The sequence below is a fragment of the Haliotis asinina genome, chromosome 7, assembly GCF_037392515.1.
Source record: "Haliotis asinina isolate JCU_RB_2024 chromosome 7, JCU_Hal_asi_v2, whole genome shotgun sequence".
NCBI lineage: Eukaryota > Metazoa > Mollusca > Gastropoda > Lepetellida > Haliotidae > Haliotis > Haliotis asinina.
The window spans coordinates 59594521-59612243 of NC_090286.1; the positions used below are offsets into that span (position 1 = coordinate 59594521).

General features: G+C 40.5%; 1 protein-coding gene across 19 annotated transcripts in view; it reads left to right on the forward strand.

The window, feature by feature from the left end:
• The window catches only part of LOC137290516 (polypyrimidine tract-binding protein 1-like), a 126233-nt gene extending 111351 nt beyond the window's left edge, over positions 1 to 14882 (forward strand). For 6 of the 19 annotated variants that reach the window (XM_067821510.1, XM_067821513.1, XM_067821501.1 and 3 more), the window contains 13 exons: positions 189 to 247; positions 516 to 687; positions 1035 to 1052; positions 2086 to 2190; positions 3846 to 3869; positions 6271 to 6413; positions 7545 to 7578; positions 8040 to 8132; positions 9620 to 9717; positions 10397 to 10515; positions 10692 to 10766; positions 10923 to 10986; positions 11273 to 14882. In XM_067821510.1, the coding sequence (XP_067677611.1) occupies positions 189 to 247; positions 516 to 687; positions 1035 to 1052; positions 2086 to 2190; positions 3846 to 3869; positions 6271 to 6413; positions 7545 to 7578; positions 8040 to 8132; positions 9620 to 9717; positions 10397 to 10515; positions 10692 to 10766; positions 10923 to 10986; positions 11273 to 11341 (1073 nt within the window). In that variant the 3' untranslated portion in view covers positions 11342 to 14882. The remainder of the gene's footprint in view (positions 1 to 188; positions 248 to 515; positions 688 to 1034; positions 1053 to 2085; positions 2191 to 3845; positions 3870 to 6270; positions 6414 to 7544; positions 7579 to 8039; positions 8133 to 9619; positions 9718 to 10396; positions 10516 to 10691; positions 10767 to 10922; positions 10987 to 11272) is intronic. The other 13 variants (XM_067821511.1, XM_067821502.1, XM_067821516.1 and 10 more) reach the window with 5 other exon arrangements.
• Positions 14883 to 17723: the final 2841 nt, after the last annotated feature.

Genomic DNA, 17723 nt, shown 5'->3' on the forward strand with positions numbered 1-17723 from the left:
GTTGAAATACTGCTAACGATGATATTCAATTGTGTGGTATATCTGAGACATGGCAACACTAAATGTTAAATAACACATTTTGTTTCAGATGTTTGAAAGTTGTAGAAGCTAATAGGCCATTCTGTTTGCATCATCAAGACTCTTTTTTGGCTGACAGCAGGTCTAACAGTTTGCATTTCATGTTTCAGACACCTACCAGGCCTTAATTCAGTTTTCAGACCCCATCTCGGCTAAAGCAGCTAAAGATGTAAGTGTTTCTGATATTTTCAAGTCAGTTTATATGAAAAGCCACAAAGAAGGTCTAAATGGTCAAGGGGAGATAAATGTTATTGATTTAGTTTGACATCTGTAAATTTAAACTAGAATAGTCACCAGTCCTAAAACGTCAACCAACCAATGAGTGAGACAGACAGACAGACAGGACAATGGATAATGAAAATATTCTTGTAGATGATTCTTGGGGCTTTCTTTTATTGATGGGTTCATATGAACTGTACCTGCATCTGTTTCTCCAGTCACTTGATGGTCAGAATGTCTACAATGGCTGTGACACACTGAAGATCGACTACTCTCGTTTGATGAATCTCAATGTGAAGTACAACAATGACAAGAGCCGAGACTACACGCGGCCTGAGTTGCCCACAGGAGAAGTGACGCTAGAAAGCACCATGCAGCAGAGCATGCTGGGTATGTACTGAAGAAACAATAGACGACTGTGAACATGATTGTTTGGTTTGGTTTGCATGCAACAGCTTTGGCGTTTTCCGAGAAATATGAAGGAGAAATATTAGAAAATGTAAACAGATTGAAACTGATACAACTGATAAACCTACTGTTGTTGTTTTGACACCATCTAATGCAAGGATGAAAGGTTAGAAGGGAAGGTCAAGGCATGTAAAAGATGTTGGACATGTTTGGATTATTGGCGATTTGGGTTTGCATCTATCTGTGCATGCAGAAATACGGACGTGATGGCTGAATGGAATATCAACATGGCAACATGGCAACATGTAACAGACCCTTTCTTCTTTCAGATTACTTTGCTCCTGCCTGTATGTATAGTTCCGATATTCCATACTGTCTCAAATTGTCATCCATTCTGTTCATGTTGAAATCATATCTCATTGGCTGTGTTTTGAACTGCTGAGTACCAAGCGATCCTCAAGTCTCAACATCTTTTGCATTAAGACATGCCTCCCTCTCCTTGTACCTCTTTATTCAAACCTTGCATGCAGGTCTCCAATACGTTCTGTCTCAGGAAAGTCATATTGTGGTTAAAGCGTATGACCAACACTTCTCGGCAGCACCTTGGAAATACGGAAATGTTTAAATTCTGAAGCTTACTTCACCTTGGGCAGTTCCTGCTGCCTGTGTCCATGTGGTCTAAGTTCATGTGCTCATGTTACTCTTCTTTTGTGAATTGATCAATTATGTCATTGCAAATCAATATTCTTGTATGTTTTCTTATGCATATGCATAACCTTGTTTTAATGTTACAGTATATTGCATTTTGTTTGCGATGTATTAGCTAAGTCTACATATGTCATACCTATTATCTTCTTGTCACTAATGCTGTGGGTCTACTGACGTGTTCTGTGTTCAAACACTGACATCCACTTACTGCATGCTACTGCCGCTTCACAAGGTTTTAGCCATCTTTTCTTATCAGAGTTGGCGTAGTTACCATAGCAACAGTGCATTTGCCTTGGCTGAAAATGGGTACTTCCCCACCCCACACTGTGTGACAAAGTTACTGAAGATTTTTCTTTTAAAATTTCTTGACAGTGGTATTGTCCCATATTTACAATATTTGTAGCATTTTTGTTGATGAGGAAGATGAGTTTGGGTTCATTCATGTTTTCAGGGTTTTTTTTTTTTTCAAAATTGTGACAACTTCGTATTGGTTATGGTTACGTACATGAAACAGCTATACACAGCTGCAGATTTTTGTATGTGAATTCTTTAAGATGAACCAATATTGCTGTTTGCCTCTCCTCCTGCCTCCTCACTCTCCACTGTCCATCTGTACGTCTCCCAGTCTGTGATACACATTAACCACTGGACCGTTATTTGCAACTATGTTAGGTACTCCGGGGGTGATGGCCTCTCCGTTCGCCGCTGCCATGCCGGGCTTGGGAGGTGCCCCCTTAACTGCCTATGGTGCCCCTTCGGCAGCCGCAGCCGCTGCAGGTATGCTCCTCCACGCTTTTCACACTAACATCTGATTTGTTGCCTCCGCTGTTGTCAACCCTGTGGTGTATCCCTTGTGGTGTATATATGTTTGTATTACCCGATTGTCTGTACAGAATGCACTCTGTATCTACCAGACGACAAGTTTGAAATTCTAGATGTGGATATCAATGATACCACGTACATTATGCACATTTGAATAATATTCCTTAGAATCTGTAAGCTTTGACATTTGAAAATGTCTCTCACTGTGACAATAGTTATGGTCAAACTGTAGAAAAGCAGAAGGATATCTGTTGATGCGATGCAGATTTATATGAGCAAGCGCGTATTATTCCTCCTACATTTTAAATTCATGACCTTCAGAATTTGTTTGAATTTGTCATCTTACCATCAGGACCATTACAGTAGACCATAAAGAAACAAACCTGGTCAAAATTCTGTAGTTCAATTTAGAAATGAGTTGTGTGCTTTTTTTAGGTGTGTACATGACTGATGTAGACTTGAAAGAACTGATTGTCTGGTGTATGAACTGAGTGTATTTTGATGGCTGATATATGTGGGCATTGACAGAGTAGATGAAGGTGAAGCCTCTGTAAGCAGACACCATGCCTGTGTACATTACTCTAATTTGTCTGCACAGCTCTGCAGCAGTGTAAGTCCATGCCTGGCAGGAAACTATAGTATCCTTGCTCAATGCAGTATTAGTTAGTGTCGCAGTACGCAGTATTATTATGGAAATGACAAAGCTTAGTGTAGGGCGGGTTTCCACAGAGGATCTTCTTCCTGTTTACCAGGCTCTCATGACTTGTTTCAGTCTCACAGAGAACAAAGGCAACCACAGCTTCCTGATGTTCAGGAAACAATGTTGGATACATGTTTTAGAAGCATGAGGAAGTATCAAATTTAGGAAAAATATGATGGCTGGCCAGGGCTCCTTTGCAGCTTAATCATAGCAGAAATATGATTAGCAAAGTGCGAAGTAGAATAAATAGATCCTTGACTGTTATCCCAAGTCTGTTAATTTGTTGTGTTGTACTCAAGGATCGTTATGATTTGAAAACATTAGGCCTGTTAGCGGTGGGGTGTATAGAAATATCAATGTGCAGTGTTTGATATAGATATGGCTTCACACTAGTGCATGTTTATACATTTATTAATACGTTATATATTTGCCATTATGTAAATGAGCATCCTTCACTCCTTCAGAATACACTGTCCAAAGAAATGTTTTACCAGGTGTTTATGTTTGGTGTTGCTGGAGTACGGGATGTTCATGGCACTACTAACAGAAAGACCCACTATTGATGCAGGACTTGAACTGGATGTGCTTATATTGATTTTGCTTATAGTGTAGAATCGTTTAACATATCTGAATGAAGGCTTGTCTTGTTCTTACTGCTACATCGTGCCAACTGTTTGGAATATATGCAGTTTTGTTAACTCCCTTTGATTGAAGAAATTGTGATGAAGACAAAAACTGATATGTTGACACTTGTTGTGTCATCGGTGTTGCATGATGTGGTTGTAAGGTTGAGCATGGAAGCTTCTCAGCAGCAGCAGCAGCAGCAGCTTTGTGAGCATTTTGTGATGTCTTCCAAGCCCATTGCTTGTGTGGAACTGATCATTAGTATCTCTCATCTTCTTCTCTTCAGCACATGGGTTTGGTGGTCTGCAAGGTGAGTGTCAAGGTCGTATAGCACCACCTACTTCCTGTCCTGTTCAGCACGCCACATTGATTGGCATATTGGATAAAACAACATCTGGATGTGCAGTGTTTAACTTCTACAAAATCATTTTTGAGATATTGATACTTTTCTTTATAACTATATCATGGAACTAACGCTTGAAGAAAAGCTTGATTACTCCAGCTTAGCTGCCACACTTAATTCCTCTGTAGATTTAGTAAACCAGGTGAGTCTATCAGACTCTCACGCTGAAGACTGCAAAGGGATTTAAGGTGGAGATTCAAAATCCAGCAGTGATTAATGTCAGGATACAGACTGGTCATGAACTCTAGACCTATCAGGAGTCCTCACTCAGTTGTGCTGTAATGAGAGTGGCAGGTTGTGACTGTCCATGTACACTCCAGGTGTCTTGTTGTCCCTCACTAATGTCAACTTCTTTCCTAGTTTCTCTGTTCTCTTTCAGTTCTGCTGTCTATCTGTCTGTAGAACGTAACTGTTTCCTGCAATCTGCAAGTCTCATAGCATTGGTGTATCTGTACTGATGACATTTATGTACTGATGACATTTGTGTACTGATGGAGTTGGTGTTCTGATGACATTGGTGTACTGATGACTTTTTTTGTACTGATGAGGGTGTATTGATGGCACTTAGTACTAATGATATTTGTGTACTGACATCGATGTACTGATGACAGTGGTGTATTCATGCATTGGTGTACTGATGACAGTGTTGTACTGATGACGATGTACTGATGACAGTGTTGTGCAGATTACATTGGTGTTTTAGATGTTAGTGTACTGATGACATGATGACAATGTTGTACTGATGACAGTGTACTGATGATGGTTTACTGATGACATTGTACCAATGATGGGGATGTACTGATGATGGTTTACTGATGACATTGTACTAATGATGGGGATGTACTGATGATGGTTTACTGATGACATTGTACTAATGATGGGGATGTACTGATGATGGTTTACTGATGACATTGTACTAATGATGGGGATGTACTGATGGTTTACTGATGACATTGTACCAATGATGGGGATGTACTGATGATGGTTTACTGATGACATTGTACTAATGATGGGGATGTACTGATGATGGGTTACTGATGACATTGTACTAATGATGGGGATGTACTGATGATGGTTTACTGATGACATTGTACCAATGATGGGGATGTACTGATGATGGTTTACTGATGACATTGTACTAATGATGGGGATGTACTGATGATGGTTTACTGATGACATTGTACTAATGATGGGGGGTGTACTGATGATGGTTTACTGATGACATTGTATCAATGATGGGGATGTACTGATGATGGTTTACTGATGACATTGTACCAATGATGGGGATGTACTGATGATGGTTTACTGATGACATTGTACCAATGATGGGGATGTACTGATGATGGTTTACTGATGACATTGTACCAATGATGGGGATGTACTGATGATGGTTTACTGATGACATTGTACCAATGATGGGGATGTACTGATGATGGTTTACTGATGACATTGTACCAATGATGGGGATGTACTGATGATGGTTTACTGATGACATTGTACCAATGATGGGGATGTACTGATGATGGTTTACTGATGACATTGTACTAATGATGGGGATGTACTGATGGTTTACTGATGACATTGTACTAATGATGGTTTACTGATGACATTGTACTAATGATGGGGGTGTACTGATGACAATGTTGCACTGATGTCATTGATGTACAGATGAGAACGATGTAATGGTGATTTCCTGATGACAGTGGTGTGCTGCTGCTGATGTACTGACAACAATGTTATAGTAATGACATTAGTTTACTGATGACATTAAGGTACTGATGTCATTGTAGAGGTGACAGCTGTGTAATGATGGCATTGTGTTATGAACTGATGGTGCACATCCTGTATTTCAGCTTCTCCTGTACTGGATTCTAAGTCTCTGTTGACTGGGTGTACATGTCACGCTTTCTCTGTGACACACTTACTCACTCACTCACTCACTCACTCACTCACTCACTCACTCTTGATTATTGCTGTGTCAAAACTTCACTTTCATGGGAGTTTTTAGAATGTTATCTGTGCAGTCTTTACTGACCATGATCAATGTCCATATGAAACATATGTTCTTACCTATGATGTGTATCGGTCTGAACTGGCCATCTGTATGAGCAACAAATCCCATCACTGTGACTTAGTGCTCAACAGGGTTAAATTGAAATATTCTACCAGATGTACATTGCCTTTTTGTACAGATGTCCTGACATCAGATATGTTCCATGGGTAGATGTTTTGACACAGATACCTTGGTGTACAATGTATACTTTGCACACATTATTATATCACTACAGGTGTCATTTCCTTTGTTTAGGTGTCAACCCTTTCTCTTCGGCAATGCCTGCAATGGCTGGATTTGGTCCAATTCCGGGAGCGTATGGTGCTGCCCGTTTAGGCATCCCCATCCAAGCTCAAGCTGGCAGTCCTGTACTCCTCGTCTCCAACCTAGATGAACAGGTATGTTGTCAATCTTTCCTGGCTGTCTAACTTGAGAAACTAACTTGTTATATTGGCAGTCTCCTGATTATCTCCCTTACTATGACGTATTTGTACATGTACGTCTGCTATCGTGTCCTGTACTACTACTACTGCTGTTGTTGATTTGGTGGAGGTTGCTCAAATATAGTATGTTGTCCCACAGCCATATAATCTAAACCTAGCAGTATCATGTGTTGGAATCTGTATGTATTTGTATTTTGAAGTAGTTGTATGTAACAAAAGCTTTCCTTATTGTGACGGAGAAGTAGAAATTGTCAGTGTACGTTAAGTTGTTGGTGTCCATCTGGTAGGCACCATATTGTACATGACACTTCCTGTTAATGTGGGGCATGCTTTTGCTTCTTATTAGCCATCTTTGCTTACCATGTTTATTGGTGTAGGTTGGCTCCACTAGGTGGGGTACATACGTGCATGCCTATCGCATGATTTTGTCTGTCGCTGTTGCCGCCGATCCACCTCTGTCAGTAGCGATGTGCTGATGAGCGGAGGAAGAGACAGCACTAACAGTGGCGGGAGCACATGTCACTCTCAACTTACTGTCATAGTAAAGCATTAATAATTCTATGTTGTAATGCAGGGCTGGAATTTCAATTCTGTCAGTTCACAAGTCATTTTTTGCACAAATTTTGCATTTCTATATAGGATAGATTTCCTTTCTGTCCACTGATGGCAAAAGCGATGTCAACTGCGGTGTTAGAATAGAAACGAGCAACATTGTTGAAGCAGACTCTGTTTCTGTGGGTGGATCATTCCTCATCATCCTAACTGTGAATGTCCAAATGAAACCGGCACAAGGTCAATTCCAGCCCTGTGTCTTCAGTAATAATTTGCTGTTATCAAATCAGTCATTCGTCACTTCTAATGAAAATGTTCCCATTTTCTTTTTTTCCCCCCGTCCAATCACTGTCCACCACACCCATACATCCATCCACCACTACAATGCTGCCGTACGTCTACTACATCCATCGTGTGGCTGGCTCGTCTATTCTTGGTTCGCCCACTCCGCCTACTCGGATCTACTCATCATCTCTCGTCCATACTACTTCCTGCTGCTGACAATGCTATGCTCTCTGTCTATGTCTACTGTAGACGGTCACGCCCGATGCTCTCTTTACCCTTTTTGGTACGTTCGTTAGCACTCCTCTCACTCTTTATGTAGATCATAATATCGCACAGGAGAGAGATGTAACATTGTAACTGTTATGCTGTATACGGGGCCGTATTACCCACCTTTTCTCAAATATCAAAGGATCTCACAGTAATATTGTGCTTCTGCAGAGTATTTATGAATGTCTCTCCTTTGAGGTAAATAAATAATTCTGGCTTAAATATTGTTGCATTTCCGGTTTATAAACTTACTAACAATTCCTAATGATTTATTTTATTTGTTTAATGTTAAGAGTATTGTTTTGCTTCTTCTTCCTACTGTGTGTAAAAGTCCACCCTGGAAGGGTTTTTGTGGAGATAGTTCTTTATATTAATTTCGTCAGCATTGATAAACCTTGGCTTCGCTTTATATTGCTGCGAGAATGTCTAGTCTGTGTCTGTGTGGGACTTGGTGTGACCTATCGGCTGTACTTGCAGGAGTGTATGGGGACGTACATCGGGTGAAGATCCTCTTTAATAAGAAGGATAATGCACTCATTCAGATGGCAGAACCAAGCCAAGCACAGTTAGGTAAGTTGTTTCAGCAGTTAATCCATCGTTGTATACTTCCTAACATCTTTCTGAAAGTTTGGATGTATGTTTTTTTGAAAACTGGTTTGAGCTGGAAAAGTTGCGGTTGCTGACATTTATCGGTATTTTGAAATCAGGTAAGACAAAGCACCATACCTTAAAGCAGTGACAGGGCTAAGATAGTCGTAATATGTGTCATATTTGGGATTTCACTTTCTTAGTAAAGTACAAATTCTAGTACTTTTTTGGGTTGAGTCCCATCCGGGATTCAAGCATGCACCCTCAGAGTCAGGCACTTAATTGCCAGCACAAAGTCAGCTGCCTAGCCTAGACTTTTTTAGCCAAATGGGACTCAACCAAAATAAGTACTAGAATTTGTACTTTACTAAGAAAGTAAAATCCCAAATATGACATGTTGCATTTGACCACTTTCTAAATGGCATTGTGTCATTGTGTGATAGTCGTAGTTCCTATACCCTAACATAACTGATCATAGACAAGGTGGCATGGACCTGGCACCAGATTGGTCTGGGGAAGCCTGATGGTTGAGGCGAGGCGCTGGCTTGTCATGCCAAGCACCTGGATTCTTCTTGACGCCTGGAGTCCATTATTGGGATCTCTTGCTGTCACGTGAATGGGATGTTACTCAGAATGTGTCAATGTTGACATCTTTACGAGGTCAGTGTGAGAATAGTTGCTTACACAGCTACCAGGCTGCCCAACACAACAACCATCTGAAAGACCATGCAGACTGAAGACAGCAGTTGAGGACCAATGCATATATACATGATAGACAAATATACATGCTATTGCCATCACAGGAGGAGTCTTTGCCATTATGTCCTCAGGTTAATTCTTAATTGAACACGAGGCATTGAACTGTTTTTCTCAAAACTGATTCCAGGTAACACTGGAAGGCTGAGTGGTGCTATACTCACAAGCCATGACAGACCAACTGTAGTTATAAACTTTCTAGATATTGTATCATCATTACAGTAGAGAAAGTTTTTGTGAAAATAATTTTTGTTTTTGTGAAGTATTTGATATCTTTTTTGTGCTGTAAGCTCATTGCTGCCTTTATAAACAGTCCTTCCTTGGTCAAGGAGACATGTATCACTGTATGGAGTGAGGAAGTGAGTTTATTTTTACGCCGCACTCAGCAGTGCATAGGTTGCTGAGGGCATATTCTGTCCCAGACCTTCATGGGTCATCATTTTGTGGAGTTTAGGGAAAAAACACAACTGCAATGTAGTTCCTACAGGAATCAGTGTATTTAGTTTAGCTTCTGGTCAAATGTTTGCCAGTTGGGGAATGAATAAAGTGTACAAGCTATTAATTTCTCCACCAGAAAATACAATAGTAATTAAGTAAATCAGTTGGCAATATAATCATTGACATTACCCATGAAGTACAGCAGGCTTGGAGTTGTGACACTAAACTGAGGTGTACACTTTTGCATCACTGACTGTCTGTTCTTCTTTCTGTAGCTATCACGTTCCTGGACAAGGTGAAAGTGTGGGGGAAGACCATCAGGGTGGCTCAATCCAAGCACTCCGTTGTACAGATGCCCAAGGAGGGACAGCCTGTGAGTAGAAACATTGCATCATATCAATTTTGAGGTCAACTGCAAGAAACTTTTCAACAACATGCCCACAAAAAATATAGTTTTGTTCACTGTTTCCTGAAAGGAACTTTATTTCAGTTTGTAGGCCATTGGCCTATCTACAGAAAGCAATACAAATGATGTTGTGCATTATGGCAATAGTAGGACGTTTCATGATGTGATACTTTTAAAATGTACAAGACTGATGAATCCATGATATTGATAATGCAGGGATTGAGAAAGGCAGGGGCCATTTTGCACATTAGAATAAATAATGGCCCATGAAAATTTGAAGTTTACTTTGATACAAGGGCAGTGGCCCATTCTGATTTCAGAAAATGGCTAATAATCCTGAAAAATGCCCATTATGAAAGCTTTGTATACAAAAATTCCTGCTGCTGATATTTTGTTTTGAACAATCAACTTACTTCTGCTTAAATAATGAAACAAATAATGACACATTTCTGATATGATAGCCATTTCATGATAGCAAATAAAACATGGGGCAGAAATTCTGTCCAGTCAAGAAATGTTAGAAAATGTATTGGTTGGGTTGTCCAATTCAAGAGAGGTCATTTTGTCATTCAGCCTTGTGTAGGGATGTATATTGGACTTGCCCTATGAATTGGGATCTGTGTTAAGTTTGTGTTGTTTGTTGCAGGATGCTGGTCTGACAAAGGATTACGTCAACTCCCCACTCCACAGGTTCAAGAGACCAGGATCCAAGAACTGTCAGAACATATTCCCGCCATCAGCAGTGCTACATTTATCCAACATTCCGTAAGTGAAGGATGGTTCATCTTGTCACAGAAAATAGTACATTCAGGAACATATTACTGTTCAGTGACTCAGTTGTGAAGACCAGATTCAATTGTGATACGGGGAGGGTGGGGTAGTCTCATATATGGGGGATATGAAAGGTCTCCACTCACTTCTGGATACTTTGTTGCTTTCAGAAAAGACACAGAGGAAGGGGAAATCACTTCAAAGTTTGCTGAACATGGAGCTGTCAAAGCATTCAAGTTTTTCCCGTAAGTAACAGTAGTACATGCTTGTTAGATGGGTGATATTGATGTTACACCATTTGAAACCAAAATTAAGTGTTAATACTTTTTCTAAGTCTGCTTGTGTTGGGGACACAGTTGCAGTGCCGTCACATTCAGTAATGCTGGTGTGTTTGTTTTCAGGAAAGACAGAAAGATGGCCTTAATCCAGATGGGCTCTGTGGACGAGGCAGTCATGGCTTTAATAGTAAGAGCAGCTTTGTAATGAACCATGTAACAAGCAACTGAAGTAATATTCCGTAATATCATGTCTTGAATTTCATCAAAACTAAATTCTGTCATCTCTGTCTATTTGATTTTCACATACAAAAGATAAATGCATTTGACCACTTCTAAAGGCTTTATAAAAATCAAATCATATTTAAAGATATCGTTGGGATATATGTATTGTTAAATACACATCAATATTTGTGTTGTCTAGTGCGTCTGCTTGGCAAGGACAAGTTCACTGAACATGATTTGTTTGTTTCCAGGCTATGCACAACTACCAGATGGGAGAAAACAGCCACCTGAGAGTGTCCTTCTCAAAATCCACAATTTAGAATTCAGTCTGCGCCATGATACAAATGTGACTTTGACCATGTGATCACTGGATCAGCTGCAGAGACATAAGATAAAATTTTAAGTGTACAAACTATGGAAGTAGCAGACGCACGCCTGCCTGTTGCGTGGAGCTAGCTCCCATTGTGTGAGAGGAGTTTCTGCCCTGTTGACTCCGGGGGTCAAGTGCCTTCGACATGATTAACAATCGCTGCAGCTTGGTGATCAACTGGTCCACCTTTGCCTGCTGTGTGGTTGTCGGACAGACAGACAGATGGACAGAAGAACCAAAGCAGCGTCTGCTCTACGGGTTTGAACAGTTGGATCTCTGCCTCCATTGGTGGTGTCGTCTGTCACACCACGATCACCAACACAACACTGGTTGTCATGGTGACAAGCAGGCGACAGGGAATGTGCATTATGTTCAGTCATTGGCTGTCCTTGTGTTCCCATACTACCTAGCGTTAAAAACAGCCGCGACCGGCCAGAGTGTATTTGGCTTTTCTCAAGACAAGATTGAAGCTATGTTGTTTGCAGTGCATAAGAAAAGGCAGCAAATTCATTGTACTGTTTTGCATTGTTTTGTCAATTTGAGAGAGAATTATATTTTAAAGAGCTCATAATATAGTAGCGTTTATATCCAACCATTAGCGTACAAAGCAGTGTGGTCACGGTTTTTGGTGCACACTTGTAGAACTTGGGCTAAAAGTCTGCTTATGGAACTCTTCAACACTGGGGTCACTTAGTTCTTCTTGTTTTGCCATAGCAACAGTCTGAAGACATGTCTTGCAACATACAACTAGAGAGTGTTGGGCATGTTTTGCCCACAACCCTGGTACGGAAATGTGAAACACAGGTTATGTTGTCGTTAGTTAATGTTTCATCCTGAAGTCTAGTCGCCTAGTTGAGAACAGGACTTGTCGTCAAACTACCTCACAAGATGACCTATATGATACTGCTGTTGAATTGTTCCTCAATCAGTTGTTGTTATTTTTTCCTACTTGCATAATCAATGTTCTCGTGTTCGAATGTTTTACAAATAAAGTATTGGGGGCGGGTTACGCTTAAGCAGGCTTTTAGCCAGGTTTTATTCTCTGAAATCCATTTGTTTGTGATAGAAGAAACCAGGGCTGCACTGTGCGATACGCTGCCGGTAGTTTATACCCCTCAGAGCTTCAGCAGGTGTCAGAAACTCTGGGCTATCTGCCCTTGTTTCATGGCAATCAAGATAACCTCCCTTGTTCCCGAGTTCCTGGTTTGGGGCGGCCATCTTGCTTGTTTTTGAAGCAGACGACAGGGCGAGATGATGATATGTTCCTTTTTTATCCCATGGGTCAGCTGTTTGGTAGTGTACTGATGATCACTGTCGTTTTGCCGGTAGATTAGGCCATGATTTTGTAAGTTCTATTTTTGCATTTCTGGTGTTATGATCAAGTATACTGAGGTTTCGATATATATTTTTGCATTTTGAGAGTTACTATTGTATGGGGAATTTATTTTACATGTGACTACCAGGGTGATGATTGTTGGTGTCTCGTTGTCGTCTTGTCCAAGTCAAGAAAGTAATCATAAAAAATTATATGACTATGTGATGAGTGTTGCCATGGCAACTGCCTTGTCATGGCGGAATGGCCCAGTTCGTGTTACGTTCGCTACCCAGCATTCCACAAGACATGTGGCCGCGAGACTTGCTAAGTTGCCATTGTTATTATAGCATGCACGCTCCATTACTGGAGATGAGCATTGGTGCCCCACGATTAAGTGCTGTAGATATGCCCTTAGCTGCCTCCCCTTGCTACTAGCGATAACACTTTGTAATTCCCTGATTGATTGTATCTCCTTGTTTTTCTGTATCTGTATTTCCAGTAGTGAGTGTTTTATCTGTGTATTTCTCAGTTGATCTATCCATAAGTGTAAATCCTTAAAGAATCAAGTTTCCATATCTTCTGACCATCTATTGTAGTATTCTTATATTGCCTTGTAGTCCCTTCTGATGAAAGTGTCTGGGAATGTTGTCAACTCAGATGTAGCTCCAGCGAGGTCATATTCAGAGAACTCTGCCCAACTGGATTTAGGAAACAGTTCCAGCCATTGCTTTTGCATCATTTTACCCTTCCTGCTAGTAGTATTTTGAAATTAGACACTGATCAAGGGCATTGATTTTGAGAATATTTTGAAATGAGTCCAGGTTAGTTTTAGCATTTGGCTTTGAAATTGAACATGTATGAACTCGCTGTTTGGAGAACGTGGCTTACATCGTCCAGGAAGAGATTGACAGGTTGAGCCGAAGAGCTAGGTTCAGGTTGGGATGAATTCAAGGGAACATCCTTGTTTTAGTTGCCGCCGCAGACATCCTGATCTGAAATCCACCTAAGCGGCCATTGTTTGACATATTTCCATATTCTTGGTGGCGGTTTTCACTTAAAGTTGGCTCGGGCCTGGAGCAGACGATAGTTTTAATGATTCAAGACCTTTTGTACATACTGAGTCTCCAGAATGAAACTGTTAAGCCTAAGCCTCCTCCTCCATTTGTAGTTGCTACTTTTCTAAGAATGGTCAATGGCAGGACAAGGTGTGTATGTTCAGAACGGAGATTTTATATTTGTACTTTTATACAAACTAACTCTTTTTGGTAGGTGAAGATGAGAAGATGTAACCATGACAACCATTGATTCATTCATGACATCAGTCTGTGTTTGGAAAAAAATTCTGTCGTAGAAATTGCTGAAGCTGATCTGCCCTACTTAGATTAAAAAGAATAGTTTCATCTCTCAGATCTGAGCCAGGCCCATGTCGACCTGTCAACTTGTTATTAGGCAAATCTATTGACAATGTCGTGATTCATACAGTCATTTGCATATATATATTTACAAATTCTATATATTATGTACGTCGTATTACTACCCCTCGTCTCAGATGGGGGAACCCCCAAGATCTGATTCGTCTTGCATAATGCCAGACGGGTTGTTTTGTGCCTAACATTGATGGGAACAACATAAAACCAGGCTGTTTTGAAAAGTTTTTATCTCTTATAAATGCTTTTTTATTTATTGAATTCTACCTTGGGGCCCTTTGTTTTGAGGTGTCCCATTGTTATTTACAAGCCTCTGATGTTTGAAAAGTTCATAATGTATCCGTTAAGAGAAACAACTTGTATTGCGCAATCTGAAGATATTAAAGTACAATTTTGTAATAAAACGATAATATTTGTCATGCACCGATTTAATCTAGAAGCCGCAGCAGCCCTTGAGCCTGATTGGCAAGACACCAAAGTGTAATGCACATATATGAATGTTTCAACGTCAAACCACAACACGGGTGCTGCACTAGCAAATCATCTATCTGTTGTTTCTATTGAGCTCGCTGTAGTAATAGTGATAACGACTTTCTGCACACTCTTCCTGTGGTGCATCACTTCCTGTCAACTGGCCGTAGTGTAGTGTACATGTAGCTTGGTACATACGTACATACGTCTTTGTCACTAATAACCTTTGTACTCACCTTGTGCTGATATTAAATCCCTGGATGTGGGACAGAACACTCTCAGCTGTCGTCTTTCTTTCTTCTCTACCTCTGTCATTGCTGCTACCTTCATTCGCCTCTCACAACCAGCTAGTTAGAACCAGTACAACAAGATATAGGGACTGGACAACCCACACCCTCAAGGTTTGGCGTCTGCCACGCTGCAGACGTCTAATCACACTCATTGCCTCACAAGAAAACTTGCTCATAGTTCACAGTTAATTTGTGTAAATAGTGCAGGACACCTTTTCAGACAGTGTGCCGTGCTTATAAATGAAATTGATACAATTTTGATCACAAATCTAAATTCTTTGAAGTCGACATGCTTTCTCCTGGCAATGAATGTGATGGTGAGCTATCTCTCTCTTTATAAATATATCTGGCGCTGGGTGACATCTGCTTCAACTGTCATGATAAAGCCTCGCTGTTTGTTGTCTGCATGGCTACCACTCCACCTCCATCAGTTTGGTAACAGTTTAATCATCGACCCTTCATACCTGTACATGAATGGTCTGTGGCACACCAGCTTTCCTGATCACCATGGTAACACTGACATTTTGGACCCTTGGTATCAAACACCAGCTTCCCTTACTCCACATGTTACCCAACACTTCCCTGTACACACCTGCCTCTGTAGGACACCCATAGCTTACAGCCATTGATGTCAGAACAGGATACAGTCACCATAATAAGGTATACAATTCAGAACAAGCTGCTTGTTTTTACTAAACATTATCACGAATCCATCATTCTTGCATGGAGCTGCAGTCCATGAATGTATTCCTTTTGATACTTAGCTTACACTTGTGCCCTTCCAACATGAGTTATCCTAATATTTGTTTCATGCGTTGGGGTCTATTAGTCAAAATTCAATGTGATGTGAAATTTTCATTGACCAAACAAGTTTCAAAGCATGTACAATGTGTATGGGAGATCAGTAATTAGAACCAATATACAAACTCAATGCATTGGCGTATGGTAATACCCTGGTCCTGATCTTGTGGTATGGCTACCCATTTTAGGATCAATCTCCAGGACTGGTAGAGCCCATTGTATGATCAATCTCCAGGTCTGGTTGGACACATTGTATTATCTATCGCCAGGACTGGCTGGGCCCACTGTGTGATCTAGCTCCAGGTCTGACTGGGTCCATTTCACAAAAGGACCGGTGACTTCACAATCATGCTCTAGTAACTTGGTGAAAGAACACCCAAGAAGTCTGGTACAGGACCTTGCATGCTTACAATTCTAAACATGAGGATCAGCTGCATTCCAATGCATTCCTCAATTACTCATTCCTGACATCCTCCTCTACAGATCCTGTTTAAAACAATATATCCACATGTTCAGTGCAAGTCTCAAATAGTTTGTCAGGTGCTAGATGTAACAATATGGACATGAGATTCTCTGCCCTTCTGTCTTACATTGTTTAGTGAGACATTTAACAAACTGAAAATAGTGTTTTCAGAGGCTAAATGTTATGTAGGGTACAGGACACTGGTCATCTAGAATGATCCATATTGTAAGCATCACATAGTAATGTTTGTATAGAAATACTACGAGCTTCTCCATTGTAATTACCTTCTTTCAAAAGAACTTTCATCTTTACCTAAACAATACACTAAAAACAGGTCACATGAGATTGTTAACATTTAGAGTACTTAAATGACATTCTAGAACTTTGTGTTTAAGAACAACCCTTGCCAAACAAAACACACATTAACAGAATACTTGAGGAAATGAGACCACCTGATATTTTGATATTGCAAAAGTTAATTTGTCTTAGTATGACAGATGTGACATAATAGAATCTGGAGTTATTTCAGTTCTTCTGAGTAGTATGTATCCATGTCGGCATAATTATCTGAGGAAATACCAAAAGACTTACCACACATACATGGTTTCCACTGACTGGCCGTTGTTGAATCAGTTGCAACTGGGGCCTTGAGGACGTGTTACGCTGAAGATGAGGTTGAGTGTTTGCGTTTAAAGACACTGTCTGCAATACTCTTGGTATATGACCATCAGGTCAACTGTTCATCACCTAGTCTGATCATGTAATTCATGTGGTTACTAGCAATGATGAGAAAATGTTTTGTGGGACAGATCATCCCTGAACCCTAACAAGGAGACCATTGTAGGGAATGTGCTAGACCCGGAATCTCAGTTTGTTATATTGAGAATAATTTGTCCAATTAACCTTCAAAGCAGGATATTAGAGGGCAAGGTTTGTGAAGGCCTTTATCACAGTCATGATTCCCCATATGATCACTGTGTGGGCCCCTCTCGCTTGCCCCCCAACTTAAGCAGGCACTTCAGGAACTGAACCAAACTTTCTTGTTACAATAGATGATAAAGAAGTGATATAGCATTTGCCCTGAGAGTGGAAATGTGGATGTTAGATCCTGTGTGTTGTTTGTATCCTAACCTGGCACTTGGTATGAGAGTTTTACTGCTTGTTGCAATATTGAAGCAATTATAGCAGTGGGGTACACCAGAAATGAGCTCACCCATTGTGCCAATGTGAATTAAACCTGGATCATTGGCGTGATGAGTGAACGCCTTAACCACCCTAATACCCTGATCAGTAAGAAGAGGATAAAATGCGCTGGACACTGTCAGTCAGGTACCATTGTTCAACTGTTGCCTGGTCTCTCACTTGGCTGGTACCATACATCAATAATCAGGACTGATGCAATTAGCTATACAAGGCGCTATGCACATGCAATAATTCAATTATAAGCCACCTGAAATGATGCAATCAACATTATCTAGCCTCATGTATCGATGTTCACTTTCGATTGGTCCATGTGACTCTGATAAAATACCATGTACATCCATCACGATCCGCAAACGGGAGTA